At 41.6% G+C, this 17,338-nt stretch overlaps 1 protein-coding gene across 1 annotated transcript in view; it reads right to left on the reverse strand.

Annotated features, from left to right (window-relative positions):
• C6H14orf39 (chromosome 6 C14orf39 homolog) overlaps positions 1-16,630 on the reverse strand; it is a 40,480-nt gene extending 23,850 nt beyond the window's left edge. Inside the window, exons 1-12 of the mRNA XM_056851197.1 lie at positions 16,570-16,630; positions 14,591-14,797; positions 13,594-13,677; positions 12,506-12,562; positions 11,799-11,922; positions 11,311-11,400; positions 9,730-9,905; positions 8,352-8,394; positions 6,011-6,131; positions 5,095-5,189; positions 2,199-2,338; positions 119-198 (exon numbers count right to left, since the gene is read on the reverse strand). Of these exons, the coding sequence (XP_056707175.1) occupies positions 119-198; positions 2,199-2,338; positions 5,095-5,189; positions 6,011-6,131; positions 8,352-8,394; positions 9,730-9,905; positions 11,311-11,400; positions 11,799-11,922; positions 12,506-12,562; positions 13,594-13,677; positions 14,591-14,797; positions 16,570-16,630 (1,278 nt within the window). The remainder of the gene's footprint in view (positions 1-118; positions 199-2,198; positions 2,339-5,094; positions 5,190-6,010; positions 6,132-8,351; positions 8,395-9,729; positions 9,906-11,310; positions 11,401-11,798; positions 11,923-12,505; positions 12,563-13,593; positions 13,678-14,590; positions 14,798-16,569) is intronic.
• Positions 16,631-17,338: the final 708 nt, after the last annotated feature.

Genomic DNA, 17,338 nt, shown 5'->3' on the forward strand with positions numbered 1-17,338 from the left:
TATATGTGTAGGTTGTGTCCCCCTCCCCATTTCTTATTTTTAGAAAATATGAACCTTGTGACACTGATCCATACTTCTCAAATTTCTAGGGCCTCATCTATTTTCCATTTGTGCGTACCTGTGTTTCATTTTCCACAGGACTGAAATAAATACTGGTCATTGCTGAATGTCTTCCAGAATCTTCTTTCTCCTGCACACCTGGATTATTTAAGAACAAATTAGTAGCCATACAATATGTAGTAATTTAAAAGCATTTTCAAACAAAACAAAACAAATCTGTATAAACAGCAATATGGAGTACTTGCTTATAGACACCAAACTTCAGCACAAATTAAAAACTTCTTTAGATATACCGGTACAGTTTGTTACTGGGAAGAACTGGAATACGAATAATAGGATTGAACTGACAGAATAAAGCTCTGAGATCTACCAGCCTTTTGGAACAGATGATTCATGGGATCTGAATGTGATATGAGTGTCAGTGTCGAGCCTATCCCTTTCTACGACCTGTTTCTTTCACATCACCTTTTAACACATGAAACTGCCTGATACTGAACCAGACCCTTGGTCCATCCAAGTCAGTATTGTCTACTCAGACCCGCAGCGGCTCTCCAGGGTCTCAGGCAGAGGTCTTTCACATCACCTACTTGCCTGGTCCTTTTAACTGGCGATGCCAGGGATTGAACCTGGGACCTTCTGCATGCCAAGCAGGTGCTCTACCACTGAGCCACAGCCCCTCCCCTTCTCTCCCACCTCACTTTCTAAAACACCTTCAGATTTTTCTGATCACCAAATGTTTTCATGCATCCACTGCAGATTGTCTTTACAGAATTTTTATCCCTCCCTTACCACTATAAACATTAAATTAGTGTACCATATTATTCTCAAACAAAGTGAGATCAAAATCATTTGGCATAAAGGGTGTCCATAGATATTGCATACTGATATTTTATAGTGGTTTCCTTGTTTTGAAATCTCAAAATTTGAAGAAGACAGATACCATACTTTCATATTTTCACCAGAGATCAACGGCCCAGCAAAACTGCATCTGGCAAGGCCATGATGAGGCAACAGATGGAATCATGAAGTTTTCATTTGTATAATATGTGATATTTTACTAAACTGAACAAATTTTTTTACCCGTGCAACAACTGAAACCTATTCAGCAGAGTACGATGTAGATATAGCCCACATTCCATTGAAATCAGCATCAAAACTCCTGATTATTTTCCTTTCTCTTAAGAGGTTTAAATTAATTTTTCAGTACATTTTACATCAATATATATGAGTCCCACATCTATTCGTTTATAAAACAATCATCACCACTACCCTTTCCCTCGGAGATCCACTATCTAACAAGTTCAAACAATGTATGTCATTTTAAAAAGACAAAAAGAAAGACAGAATGAGTAAAACATGGAACCAGCCCTGCTTTTTGTGTGCTTTTCCTTTGCAAATAAATAAATTGCTGCATTCTATATTCTAGCAGGGTGATCTCCGACATGGCACCCACGAGCATTATGGAGCCCACCAGTGGGTCTCTTGGGCGCCCATTTGCTTCTTCTCCAAAGTATTTCTTCCCCAAACCAAAGAGCCAATCATGGCTTTTCTCTGCCTTAAGTGAAGTAGGAGAACCCAGAAACAACTGATTTCATAGTAGGAGAATGCTCGACTTACAGCTTTCCAAATTTTTTAGACTGGGCCCAGTACTTCATGGCTAGGGTTGCCAACCTCCAGGTGGTGACTGGAGATCTCCTGCTATTACAACTGATCTCCAGTCGATATAGATCAGTTCACCTTGAGAAAATGGCCGCTTTGGCAATTAGATTCTATGGCATTGAAGTCCCTCTCCTCTCCAAATCCCGTCTTCCTCAGGCTCCACCCCCAAAATCTCCAGGTATTTCCCAACCTGGATCTGGCAAGCCTACTCATGGCAGACATTTTCTGATTGGCCCCAGCTCTCTATGGCAGCCATTTTGTTGTGATACCCATTCCATGTTCTCAAACTTCTAAAAGTGCCCACAGCCTGAACAAGGTAGGAGACCCCTCTGCTAGCTTATGTACAAGGACACACCTCTTGTTGTAAAAGCTTGTGTTAGAGACTGGTTATTCCAGTGTGGTAAAAATCTGTGCTTTGCTAATCCCCAAAAGACAAAAACAAAACCTCAAAATATTTTAATAATAGACATAAACTACACCTGTCTCTGCCAGCTTTAACAATGGCTTCAGAGCTGGTATGCTTCGGACAAATTTCTGAGAAATGCTAGGGAAATGCAATGGTTTATATTTCTGATGTTCTTCATTTAACAAGTGTGGCTGATCGCCCACTTCGAACAAGCTGAAAGGGGAAAAAAACCTTCAATGAAAACCAGCAGAGAACAAAATAAGGAGATTTACAAAGAGAAGGAGAGATGGAAATGGCAGGAGTCAGGCTTACTAAGGTAAAGGGCAAGAACTGGAGAAAGTGTGCCATCTCTTCCTAAGCAAGATTCTCTTAATGCCACAACTGGCAATGAATTTGTGGCATATGGTAGAGCATACATCATGGTATCCCGTCTCAGCACTATAGTTCACACACTTCTGTTAATGTGTGCACATGTACGTTGATGTGTGTGTTTGTGTGTGCGCATCAAGACACTTCAGACTTATGGCAGCCCTATGAATTAATGACCTCCAAAACGTCCTATGGTTGGTTTTAAAAGAAATGGGTGTGCTGCAACATCTGATAGTTTTAATGCGCAACCTGTACTCTGGCCAAGGGGTCAGAATATGGAGAAACAGAATGGTTTGCAACTGGCAAAGGTGTCAGAGAAGAATTTATTTTATCTCCCTATATGTTCAATTGGCATGCAGAACATACATAACAGAATTAGATTGAGATGAAGGTGTAATGAAAGTTGGTGGAAGGAACATTCATAGTTTGAGATATGCATTACTGGTGTTGTGCCTAAATCACTGGCAGACAGAAAATAGTGAAGACCTGAAACAATTAGTGATGAAAGTTAAAGCAAAAAGCACCAAAGCAGGATTACAGGAAGATTTCCTGCTTTCTCTGTATTCTGTTCTAACAGTAACCTCTTATCCAGAGTACAGGTTTTGCATCAAAACAATCAGATGATGTGGCACACCCATTCCTTTTAAAACCAACCACAGCTTTTCATGATACACAGCCAAAAGCCTTGCTGTAATCTATGAAAGCTGATTTTCTTCTGAAATTCTTTCGTATGCTCCAGTAACCACCGTAACTTTGCAATATGATCTCTAGTGCCTCTTCCTTTTCTGAATCCAGCTTGAACATCTGGCATTTCTCATTCCATCCTGGTAACAGGCCTTGTTGTAAGATTTGGAGCATTGCTTTACTCACGGGAGAAATTAATACGATGGTCCAATAGTTGCTGCAGCCTTTGACATCTCCTTTTTTTCGGAATTAAAATGTACGTGGCATGGGCGCTGGCGCAGGGGGGGCCGAACGTCAATGCAGCCCTTTCTTGGCCTCCTAAGGACTTTTGTCCTTTTGGCTCATAAATGGGCTGTAAGTTTGCAGAAGATATAACCTGAATAGCCCTGAACAGCCAGATCTGGTCAGCCCTTGGAAGCAAAGCAGTTTTGGTCCTGGTTAGCAAGGAAAACTAGGTTGCTATGCTTTACTCTGCTCTGGTTAGACCTCACCTAGAGTACTGTGTTCAGTTTTGGGCACCACAATTTAAGAAAGATGTAGACAAGCTGGAACGTGTCCAGAGGAGGGCAACAAAGATGGTGAGGAGTCTGGAGACCAAGTCTATGAGGAAAGGTTGAAGGAGCTGGGTATGTTTAGCCTGAAGAGGAGAAGACTGAGAGTGGATATGATAACCATCTTCAAGTACTTAAAGGGCTGTCATATAGAGGATGGTGCTGAGTTGTTTTCTGTTGGTCGGGCCAGAACCAACGGGTTGAAATTAAATCAAAAGAGTTTCCGTCTAGACATTAGGAAGAATTTTCTAACAGAGCAGTTCCTCAGTGGAACAGGCTTCCTCGGGAAGTGGTAAGCTCTCCTTCCCTGGAGGTTTTTAAGAAGAGGTTAGATGGCCATCTGTCAGCAATGCTGATTCTATGACCTTAGGCAGTTCATGAGAGGGAGGGCATCTTGGCTATCTTCTGGGCATGGAGTAGGAGTCACTGGGGGGGGTGCGGGGCGGGAGGTAGTTGAGAATTTCCTGCATTGTGCAGCGGGTTGGACTAGATGACCCTGGTGGTACCTTCCAACTCTATGATTCTTTGAAATGGGTAGCCCTGTTAGTTGACCTGTAGCAGTAGAAAAGAACAAGAGTCCAGTAGCACCTTAAAGACTAACCAAATTTCTGGTAGGGTACCTGAAGAAGTGAGCTGTGAGTCACAAAAGCTCATACCCTGCCATAAATGTTGTTAGTCTTGCTCTTGCTCTATGCAGGAAATGGCAATGACAAATCATGTCAGCTAATCTTTTGCCTCAAAACCCCCATGATCCTGGGGTCACTATTAGTTGACTGCGACTTGACAGCATACCATTATTATTAAATTAACCTATTAAATGCATAGTAGTACGGTTACATAGGTAAAAGATTTTAAAAAATTGGCATTAAAACACAGATTTGCCACATATTTCAACAGATTCAGTATTTCACCATTAGACCTGTAATGTATCTTAGAATAACAATACAGCCTGTAAAAATAATTATTACTGCCTCTTTACCTAAGACATACAAAACAACTTAATTGATGTTAGGGTCAAATAATATAGCTCTCAAAGATATAGTGGAAGGTCAGAATTTATACATTAATTTGATGTAGTGCACTGAAGTAATGAAAGGCTGATTCCCACTGAGATGGTGGGCAGATGTCCATTGCAGATCGAAACCAATTCCAGTGATTTTTCTCTCCCCCAGAAAATCTAGTTCTGTGTGCGCCAGAGAATTTTCAGCACCCTCAGCAAATAGCAGCATTCAAGATTCTTTGGAAAAAGTCTTGGCAGTTAAATAGATATAAGGCTGATATATTTATATTGCAAATATATCCTAAGGTTTATATAGTATTCTAGAATTTGTCACCACATTCATTCACTCGATTTTCAAATGCTACCTGTTATCAAAGTCCTTCATTGTTTCATCATTTTCCTCACTTTTTCTTTCTCCCGCGTCAGAATAGGTTTGATCTTCTGTAACCCTTTCAAGTTGCTAAAAGAAAGATGATGTAAACAAACCCCCAAAATAATTCATCAACATTTATTTGATAAGCACTGCAGTTTACCCTACAGGCGTCACTAAGAGATCGATGCGTAAAGGATGGCTTTGGGCATCTCTTTAAAGCTTGGAAGGCTGCTCCCAGGACTGAAAGTAACATAACAAGTGCCCTGCTGGATCAGACCAGTGGTCTATCCAGTCCAGCAACCTGTCTCACAGTAAAACAACCAGTTCCTCTGGAGGGCCAACAACAGGGCAGAGAAGCCGAGGCCTTCCCACGATGTTGCCTCCTGGCACTGGTAATCTGAATCTTACTGCCTCTGAATAAGGAGGTTCCCTGTTCTCACTATGGCCAGATGGACCTATCCTTTATGAGTCTGTCTATCTGGTTGTCTAATTAGTAATTTGGTGTTCTGTTGCTGTAAGAATTACTGATGTGAACTGCTTTGGGCGCTCAAAAATAATTGTGTATGTATGTGTGTCATCTATAATACATAAGTGGCTCAGTAATAACACTGGCTCAGATTCAAAAGCTGTTGAGAACTGGAAGAGATGCTACTATAATGTATGAGAAACCACAGTGATATAAGGTTCAAGGAGGAACAGGGCATGTTCAGTACTTCACAAAGAATTCCCATTTCCTGTTCTTAAAATAAAATAATTTACATTCTAATAACAGTATAGAAAGTATTAACTACAGAGTCCAATTTTATATGTGCTACACTACAATAAATTTTTATCCAACATGGCGAGATACAGAATGATATTTTACTGCATAGTGTAACACAACATGAAATTAATAATAGACTTTTTACCTGCTTGAAAGAATTCATTTTCTTTTCCAGCTCCTCTGCTGTTTTGTCTAATTCAAGTGATTGCTGCCTGAGAACGTTTACGTGCCGAAGAGTTTCCTTTGTGTTCTGCCTCAAAGAAGCACTTTTTTATGTTAAGGAATCAATAAATTACATACAACAAACAAGGAAAAAGCTGAATGGAATCAGAGTTCATTCCAAAGACTGAAGTGCTTGTTTGGACTTCAGCCATTGAAAATATTTATTAATTACATATCCCACTGTATCCACTGTGGGAGAGGCAGCATGGTTTAGTGGATAAGAGTGGTGGTTTGGCACTGTGGACTCTAATCTGGAGAACCGGGTTTGATACCCCACTCCTCCACATGAGCGGCAGGCGCTAAACTGGTGAACTGGATTTGTTTTTCCACTCCTACACATGAAGCCAGCTGGGTGACCTTGGGCAAGTCACAGCTGTCTTAGAACTCTCTCAGCCCCACCTACCTCACAGGGTGTCTGTTGTGGGGAGGGCAAGGGAAGATGATTGTAAATTATGATTTTTCTTTAAGTGGTAGAGAAAGTCGGCATATAAAAACTAACTTTTCTTCTTCTTATCCCTGAAGCTCAAAGCAGTTTATACTCATGTAATGGGACCAAGGGGCTGATTTACACCACCAAGCTGCTTAAGGATGGGTACCTTTATTCCATGCCCGGATTTAGCCATGCTATCTGAGTACTTTGCTATGAGCAAAACAGAAATGTGTGCCACTACTAGAAGTCACATTCAGAAGACTTGCAGTAGCACGCTAAGCTTGTCATGAAAATTGTTTAGTCAGAATTTGGGGGGAGGGAGGAAGCAAGACCAAATCACAAGAATTCTGACCACGAAATCAGCCCTAGAAGATGTAAATCCTTGTATCTCAACTTAAATATGTTAAGCATTGGTGAAGGATTCTGTAAGAGCTGAAAGGGTAGCTAAGTGGGGAAAATATTGGATATAAATGAGTCCAAGTCTCAGCTTAACTTTGAATTAACAACATGGCTTTTCACAAGACAAACCTTCGCTCAGCTTCTGAAAAACGGGCAGCACAATCCTGGGATAGGGGCACACACACACATGAACACACATGAAGCTGCCTTATACTGAATCAGACCCTTAGTCCGTCAAAGTCAGTATTGTCTACTCAGACCGGCAGCGGCTCTCCAGGGTCTCTGGCAGAGGTCTTTCACATTACCTACTTGTCTAGTCCCTTTAACTGGAGATGCTGGGGATTGAACCTGGGACCTTCTGCATGCCAAGCACATGCTCTACCACTGAGCCACGGCCCCTCCCCATGGTTGCACTGTGGCCAGGAATGGCACAGCCACAGCCTGCAAGCTGAAAATTCACATTCCACCAACCTCCGTGAAAGTGTTGTATGCAGATCCACAAGGCTGCACATCCAATTTTGCCAGCGTAATTTTGCGCTGGCAAAAGTGTGTGTTCCTGGGGCGAAAGGGCTCAGGAAGCTGACTAATCTCAGCCCCGCTCCCAGGAATGCCCCTTTGGTGCCAGCACGAGTCCCTGCACCAAAGGTATACTGCCACCATGGCTGAGCCGGGGCCCATGCATGGCGCTGCCGCATCGCTCCACGGCGCCAGTGTAAATGGCCTGGCACCAGCGTAAATGCCCCTTTCCACAGTGCAAGTGGCATTTACTTCAGTGCCAGGGTCACACCACCTCCTAAGCCCTTCAGGGTGCCCACCATTAGGATTGCATCATGAATTATTATTATGATTCTTTCACAGTGCTATTGTGAGATTTATGTGAATAACGAATAACATTAATAGAATTATTCTTTGTGTGTGTGTGTGTGTGTGTGTGTGTGTGTGTGTATATAAAAAATTGAGTATTCTTTGTATATATTATATATTCCAATTTTTATCTGGCCCTATCCTTATCCTTAAGGCTCATGGTAAACTACAATGTAAAACAAAAATCTAATTATAATAACTAGTACTCTAACATTATTATAAATATTTTAAAACGAATGCTTTCTTGTAATATCAGACTGTTTTGCTGAGCCTAACAAAGTAGTTCAAAGTCAAAACTAAACTTGTGCTGCCAACTTCTTCATGACTTCTTTTGATTACATAAGGTTTTTTTGTTACATACCCAGAACTACAAAAACAGTTTTGACTTTGGACTTTGCCTTGATTACAGTTCAACGGGCTATTACTTAGATGTGGATTATGTAAAAGCTGAGACTTGTAACTACCTATATACTTTAACTTAACTATTTTGCAGCTATAATTGTACTTAAACACTACAAAAACCACAGTGTGAATTTTCTTTTTAAAGGTACACAATTAACTGCCTGGATACATTTGAGATGCCCAGTAAAAAAGTGATTGAAATTGACCAGGTTCTGCAAAAACAAAACAAAGAAAGTGTTCATAGATTAATGTTCATTTACTCTTTTTACGCATATGAAATAAAAACTGTTAAGAGGATAGGAAAACAAGGTAAACTTTTCTACCCTCATCTGTGTTATAACATATGTTCAGCAACAAAGAGATAAATTGTTCTGTCTTAATTGTGTCCCCCTGTCATTGTATTGTTATTTTAATATGAGGATTTTACTAAAGTGGCAATGGAGTTAGTTAGACCACAGTTAAAGTGAAATCAATACCTGCTTTACGTTGATGTCACAGTTAAGATAAGAAGGTGGCAACTAATTTTCTCATGTTGGCTTTTTGCATGCTATTCCCCAGTGTGATTTTGTTAGGGTGATAAAGCAACCCATAGATAACTAGTTAAAATAAACATAGTTAACATATCGTTCCTCCTTAGGAAAGAATATTTGGGAGGAATCAACTCATGTGGTATATCTTTGTTCTTTACCCACAGCACTTTCTATCGGAGCATGGGATTCCAGTACTCCCGGCAAAAAAGTTGTAAAGATACTTATGGCCGTTTATGCTTGGTAATTAGCAACGCGTTCCAGGCTGAAGTGCCCAGCATATTTTTTAAATTTCTTCACACTGAACCGTCATTCCAGACGTCACTGTGATGCCGGCACATACCTGCTTCACATTTCTTAAGAGCCCCTTTAACGTGATCTTTTGTATTTGCTCTGCCCCTGCCTCGAAGCATTCACTGAAGGAAGCATGCAGAATCCCAGCCGCGGCTTAGCTATGCAAATGACTATTGCTAATGGCTATGCAAACGAAGGAATGAAGGAGCAGGAGAGTGGGGGGGTGGCATTTGTTTGACTTTCTCCTCTTGCATCCGGACAGTGAATAGTCATTTTAAAGGTTGGGTTTAAAAAATCAGCATTGAGCGAGGAGCAGAATCAACCCTGCATAAATGGCCTATGTCTTGCTATTGCTTTGTTGTCAGGCTGCAACTTGTGTAAGCAGAAATGGTAGGATAGAAAAGGAAGTAGATCGGTAGGGCTATGGTTGATGCTTCTGCCCTTCTACTGTCAAAGACTCTTATAGAAGCAGACGGCTTATAGAAGAGATGTTGGGCTATCCAAACAAAAAGGAAGTGGGAACAGACAGTAACTGACAGGAGAAGAGAGAACAAAACAATTCAACCCACAAAGAAGATTCAGAGTAAAAACATATAAACAAATGTATCATAAAGATTCACTGGAATTCATGCACATGAGACATTAACTGTTATGTATGAAAACATAGGAAGAAACTCTTACCAATTTATGTTTCTGTGTATTTTATTATAGAAACCATGTTTTTACCTTGAAGATCCATCACTTCAGATTCTTTCTGTTTAACCCATTCAGACTGTTGCAGAACTCTGTTTCGTATTTCTTCAAATTCAAGTTGTTTCGGGACAACTTCCGTTTCTAAATATTTTGCTTGGTGCTGTTTGAAAGTCTCTTCGTACTGGTTCATGTATTCCTGGTACATTTTCCTTTTAAAAAAGCAGCAAAAAAATGCAATCACTTTTTGATGCTGTTTTACTTTGTTTATTAATGTTAATTGCCTATTCAGAGCAAGGGGGGTTATTTTGTTCATACATCTGGTATATAGTTAGAAATAACTGAGACGGTTTGGTAGTTTTTCTATTACTTTTCATCGATGGGATGGGACTTGTAGTTAGCAGGTAACTGTTGTACCGTTAATTGTAAGGATGTTTCCACAAGGGTGTTTTGTTGTTCTTTACTGCAATACTGTATTTAGGAGCAGCCACATGATAGTATCCCCCATTATGTGTGTAAAATGCTGTCAAGTCACTTCTAACTCTTGGCAACCCTATGAATTAATGACCTCCAAAATGTCCTGTCGTTAACATATCCCTGCTCAGGTCTTACAAACTGAGTGCTGTGGCCTCCTTTATACTGAGTCGATCAATCTCATGTTGGGACTTCCTCTTTTCCTGCTGCCTTCCACTTTTCCTAGCATTATTGCCTTTGCCAGGGACCCTTGTCTTCTCATAAAGTGACCAAAGTATGATAGTCTCAGTTTAGCCATTTTAGCTTCTAGGGAGAATTCAGGCTTGATTTGATCTAGAACCCATTGATTTGTCTTTTTGGCGGTCTATGGGATTGGTAAAACTCTCCTCCAAAACCACATTTCAAAGGAATCAACTTTTTTCCTGTTACCTACTTTATGTTTTCCCTGCTTTACTGCAGTCTTTCCCAAACCTGAATTTAGGTAAGATTGCAAAATGTCTTTGCACATTGTGTGTGCTTTTTTGCAGGTGTGCTTTTTTGCAGCTCCCACCCACATCAAAATCATTTTCCTTGTTTCAGTCAACTGCAGCCACCATTTCCTCTCTTGCCTGATTCCCATTATTAGGGTTGCCAGGTCCCTCTTTGCCACCAGCGGGAGATTTTTGGGGCAGAGCCTGACAAGGGCGGGGTTTGGGGAGGGACTTCAATGCCATAGAGTCCAATTGCCAAAGCAGCCATTTTCTCCAGGGAAACTGATCTCTATCGGCTGGAGATCGGTTGTAATAGCAGGAGATCTCCAGCTAGTACCTGGAGGTTGGCAACCCTACCCATGACCTTAAAAAAGGGCTTCAGTTACATGAAGGGAATGGTGGCTGTGGGGAAATTAGGCAAGGAAAGTGTGAGGGAAATTTCTATGTGGACACTCTGCTGCCACTGAGAATGTCTCTGCATATACAGCGGCAACGAAAGGAACACACAAAATGGTTGTCATGTGGAAACATTGTAATTCTCCATTAAAGTATTTCAGTCCTAGGTTTGTGAAACATAATGCACATTTTTAATGGGAACTGAAATGATGACTGGTGATAATTAGAAATATTTGGAATTTTCAAAACATAAAGGTATACAGAAATTCATGCATACTTGTCTTTTTCTGTTGTTTTCATGCAGTCCTGGAGTTCCCTCTGCAAATATTCCTCATGTTTATTTAGAATCATGTATGTTGGTTTCCAACTAGGGCAACAAGTTTGAACCTATCTTAAATAACTATTTGTTAAACATTAAATGTCATTCAAATCAAATACTTTTATTAAATTGACTCAAAGTCATAGCAAACAACAAACTCAGAATCATAAAATCGCAGCACAATAAATGTCATAAGTCAGATGCAACTTGACCGCACTACACACACACACACACACACACACACACCTTATCAGTAAAATTACTGATGATTTATATAAAGCTCTTTGAACTTTCAGAATGTGTTAAACATTGTTATTGACTGTCTCTAATAAAATAACTTCTCTTTCCGGTAGCTAAACCCATTAATGTCAAACTACTGCTTGATTGAAAAAATTGCATTATAGCCTTAAGCAATTTTACAGATCCAGTTTTTACTAAATACATACACATTACAGTTCTTCTTGCCGCTGTTGTTGTGCTGAAGACTAATAATCACCTCCTCATTCTTGTTAATCTCTTCCTGCAGCCAACATATTTTGCCTTTTTCCCCAACAAGATTAGCATTATATACTGGAAGAAAGGAATAATTTATTTTATATCACATTGAATTTAAGCTCACTATAACATAGAGGTCCCCAACATGGTACCCACCAATATCTTTCCTGGTGCTCGCCAAGTGTTTTTAGAAATCGGGTGGGGCCAGGAGGGGCTTTTGCCCAGCTAGGGGAACTAATTGACCATTGGGGATCTGATTGGCTGTGCAGATTAAAAAGTATTAAACAGAACTTCTCCCTGAAATGTTAAAGAGATACCATGAGAGCTATGTGTAATCTCACTTTCTGACACTTTGTGGTTGGCTCCACCTCCTGTGACAGGCATTGTGTGATTGGCTCCACCTCCTCCGGCAGCCATTTTGTTGTTGCGCCCACCACCCTGTGTCAGAATTCCAAACGTGTTTGCAGGCTCAAAAAGGTTGGGTCTTGGCTATTTAACTGATATATTTTATGATTAATCACTTCTGATGTACCCTATGACTGATCCTGTATATTAGCAGTCTGTTTGGCCATTTTATAGGCTTGATGTTGTAAAACTCATGGATTAAAAGGTAATATGCTTCTGGATAGGCAGATGTATATTGTATACCAGTACTTACTCTGTATCTGTTGTCTTGCATGTTTTTTGGAGTAAGATGCTTGCTCAAGCTTAAAAACTGAAGCAGAAATATTTATTTAATAATATTGTCAAATTAAATATTTAAAAATGTCTATTAAACCAAAGTTCAGTCACTTTAATGTTGGTTTTATTCCCCTTTTTAACTTATTTATTTTTATTGATTTTACTTCATTTGTACCCCACATTTCTCCCGCTCAGGAACCAAAGTGACTTACAACATTTTTCCTTTCTCCAGCTCATACGCACAACCACCCTGTAGGTTAGACTGAGAGCATGTAGTTGGTCGAAGGTCACCCAGGGAGCTTCTATGGCAGATTGGAAATTTGAACCTGGGTTGCCCAGGTCCTAGACCAACACTCAAACCACTACATCATGCTGGCTCTTAACTATTAAAACAGTCTACTCAGGGTATGTGCTCTTTCAGGGACCAGCCACACTCAGGTCATTTGCAGAGTAACAGGTGGATCTTTACCCTAGAAACTAAATTTGGAAACCTGTACAGGACTAAGCATTCCTTCCGTTACTGCTTCTTCATTATAAATCCCCCCTCCAAAAGTACATTTGCCTAGAAGTAGCCACACAGTTCAGCCCTGGATATACCAAGGGTTGCCAGGTCCTTCTTTGCCACTGGCGGTAGGTTTTTGGGGAGGAGCCTGAGGAGGGCGGGGTTTGGGGAGGGGAGGGACTTCAATGCCATAGAGTCCAATTGCCAAAGTGGCCATTTTCTCCAGGTGAACTGATCTCTATCGGCTGGAGATCAGTTGTAATAGCAGTACTCGGAGGTTGGCAACCCTAGATATTCCCATTTCCTGAACCCATAACACATTTACAAAAAAAGTTCTCACATTGTTGACAAGAGCAAGGAAGAATGTCCAGTGCACTCACATAGCTAGCAATGGCTCATGAATGCAACCAGTACTTCCTCACAAGGAGTATGTGATAAGCAAGCAATAATTAGTTTACATAATTAGTAGATTTGGATATCTGAAACTGGGAAAAGGAGGATTATACTGTATGCTTGATTTCAAAGTTCAGCAGCAGACCTCACTATAATCCATTGTGACATACCAAACTGTAGCAGCAGTTTGTCCAGGGAGCTTAAAATATCATCATTCATTCTGTAACCTACATTAAGAAAAACAGAAATAGAAAATTAAAACCACTTTGCTGCCTTTCCTCCTTCTAAAGCCAGCAATATGGGCTCTACTAACTCAGGTACTGATGCTATTATCTCCAGCAGCATGCCAATGGAAATGTTTGTTCATGCATTAGAAAGACATCTGAGGCTACATGAGTAGAATGGTGTATTTTTCTACTTTCATCTAAAGCCAGCCAACATAGTCTACTACAATCCATCAATCTGCCACTTCATGTTACACTTTATACAGCATTTATTAAATAGTTTTAATTAAACAGAGTTGGGGAAGGGCTGTGATTCAGTAGCAGAACATCTGCTTTGCATGCAGAAAGTTCCACATTCTAATCCCCAGCATCTCTAACTAAAAAGATTAAGCAGGCTTCATTTTATTTGTTTCATAGAATCATAGAGTTGGTAAGGGCCACACAGGCCATCTAGTCCAACCCCCTGCTCAATGCAGGATCAGCCTAGAGCAGTGATGCCGAACCTTTTAGAGACCAAGTGCCCAAACTGCAACCCAAAACCCACTTATTTATTGCAAAGTGCCAACACGGCAATTTAACCTGAAGACGGTTGCTAACTCCAGGCCGGGAAATTCCTGGAGATCTGGGGGACAGCGGAGTTTGGGAAGGGAACTGATCTGTGTAGAGCGGCGGTCGGTTGTAATCCCAGGAGATACCCAGGCCCCAACTGGAGGTTGGCAATCGTGTGTGTGTGTGTGTGTGTGTTAAGTGCCTATGAATCAAAGTCCTCCAAAAAGTCCTATCTTTGGCATTCATACCAGGGGAGGAATCCCTGCGACGGTCGGGAAAGCAAGACGATGTCGCCGTGTTACCTCAGGATCGCCCACTTACTGCAGCCTCGGGGAAGTTGGCCAGGCCGCGCAAGCAGCAGCAGTTCTGGGTGAAAAGCGAGGGTGGAGGTTGCCTCGGTGGGGCTCCTCCTCCAAGGGCAGGGGGCAGCGCAGGCAGCCGGAGCCAGCTCCAGTCTCGCTGCCACCTGCGCCATGCGGGACGTACGCTGGTGGCGCAAAGCTGGAGCGGTGCGGCGGCTCCCACTTGAGGAGAGCCCGGACACACCACCCGGCCGGTCCCGGCACCTGGGGGGCGGCCGCAGCAAGGTCGCCCTGCACCACTGAGGGGGAGAGAGAGAGGGAAATTCGCAGGCGCCCCAGCGACAGCAAGAGGACCCGGGGAGCTCAACTCTCTCCCCCCCACCCCTCCCCTCATGGCTGCCAAAAGAAGGAGAGGAGAGAGGCTGCCCGGTGCAAGAGCAGGGGCTGCGGGCAGGGGTCGCCACCATGAGGCAGCTCGGGGGATCCCTCCCGCCGCCTCTCCTGCTGCTGCTGCTGGGGCTGCTTTTCTGCGCTGGGGCGACGGTGTGCGTGCCCACAGAGAGGGCTCTGCGTGCCCCCTCTGGCACGCGTCCCATAGGTTCGCCACCACTGGCCTAGAGCATCCCTGACAAGTACTTGTCCAGCCTCTGCTTAAAGACTGCCAGTGAGGGGGAGCTCACTCCCTTAGCAGTTAAAACCTTTTGATCAGCCTTTCTACCCAATTAGGGCCTGCAAGGCAGTGAACAGTTTATAAATAATTAACAGGAAGGAGGGCCTGTAAGGGAATGCCAGACAAAACAAAATGATCTTCACCTACTGATAGAAGGTAGAGGGGGATAGTAATAGTGATAGTAGGTGATGTGAAAGACTTCCACCTGATACTGTGGAGAGCCACTACCAGTCTCAGTAGACAAGACTGACCTTGACAGAACAATAGCCCGACTCCATATAAGGTGGCTTCATGTGTTCAATCTTTGCCAGCTGTATATAGAACTCTGTGTGTTTCCAATAATCTTCACTATTTTTGCAGTTGTTGGGTAGTTACTTATCTATGCTGTATTGCAGAAAAGGTGAACAAAACCAAACTGATTCAAGAAGAGTGCTTCCAATCTATTTATATCCCTAAATATAAATGTTACTGTTTTCCAACTCTTATTAATATAATTTAGCACCTTACTTGTGCATCTGCGTATGTGTTTCTGCAACTACTAAGCCTTAGGCAGATATTTTTGCTATCTGTAGTGATAGCTAGATCCTTTTACCTTGGCTGGTTGCAATAAATGTCTCAGCAAGTATCACAGACTTTCAAAAATGTAACCTCAACTGTTCACTGTAACACTGCATTAACAGAGGTTGATTGTATTCTGATGCTCATTAATGTTTAAGCAAATGATTAAGATTAGCGGATAATCAATCAGAATGATTATGACTTCAAATTAACCATTATGCATGGATACAAAATAAGGTGCAACATATCGAGGAATGGGAGCCCAGACGAGACCAGATACTTTGAAAAGGTGAAGTAAATAGTAACTGAAAATATACATTTTATAAAACCAAATGAGTCTCTTTCAGTTATTCTTCAAACACGAAAGAAGTTAGGATAAGTCTTCAGATTTTTTAGATGGAATTTCCAGATGTTATTTATTTATCATTTCACATCATTCTTCACAAGGAGCTCAGGGTGGGGTACACAGGGATTTCAGATGATCCCTCATTCAGACACTGATGAGAGTCTGGCCTGTTTAGCATCTACAGGGTTGCTACATCATGGGTTGGATCCAAACAGCTTTTCTGGTGGTGAGAAAGGCAGCAGAGGATCCTCTATGACCAATAAAAAGATCATGGGACAAAAGCCATATGTGACAGAACTGTAATTAGCTTTTGGGTGCGGGCCCAGCATTGTGCAACAGTACACAACACCAGGGCATCTCTTCCAGTTTTGTAAGTGGAAGTGACATTATGGTGCCTCATCAATTGCTCTAGCAATTGCTAAAACGTTGTGTGACATCATTTCTGGCTACCGGAAGTGTGATATTGACACAATGTCACTTTTCCTACCCATTCTCACACTGCTGCAACCGACAGCCGTAGGGGACCAGAGGTGGAGGGCAGGAGGCCTTGGGAGACATGGTCCCCCATGCTGTAATAAGGGGGGGGGGGTAATAAGACTTGAAAGAATGAAAAATCTGGTTGAATCCAACCCCATGTGCCTTTGGATTATGTCATGCATCATTTTTTTAAAGGGACCCTGCAAAACTGGGATTTGCCTATAATAAAGGACTATTTATTTGGATCTTTTTGTGCAGGCTCCCTTTAGTTTACATATTTTAAGTTTGATTGTACTATGTACTTTTGTATTATATGGTATGTAACCCTGAAATGCTACAGAAAAGCTGGTTTTGGAAAAATGTACTAAAATCATGGACTATGTAACTCTTGGGGGCAAAACAGCATAATGGAAACTTTTCCCTTTTAATATCCTGTGAAGAAAAGTGTCAAGATCTGTACTACTTCACCAAATACACATATATTCTGACCTTGTTGAGTTTCATATCATTTTGATAATTAAAAGGTTTTGGATTTTGTATGGGCCAATAGAATAAGGCACAACTTATTTTTCTGGCTGAGTATTGTCAGTCAAAGTAAGGGGAAAACAGACTACTTCATCTAACCCAACTTTCTCAGAAAGTTGGAGTATGCTCCCAAAATGACTAAAGCTATAATCTAAACTTTCCTGGGAGTAAGCCCCATGCAATCAATTGGGTGTTACTTTTGAGTAAACCCGCTTTGGGTGACTCCCTACAAGACCCATCCTAAGCATCTCTCCTCAGTAGGAG

This window comes from Euleptes europaea, chromosome 6, assembly GCF_029931775.1.
Source record: "Euleptes europaea isolate rEulEur1 chromosome 6, rEulEur1.hap1, whole genome shotgun sequence".
In the NCBI taxonomy this organism is placed as follows: domain Eukaryota; kingdom Metazoa; phylum Chordata; class Lepidosauria; order Squamata; family Sphaerodactylidae; genus Euleptes; species Euleptes europaea.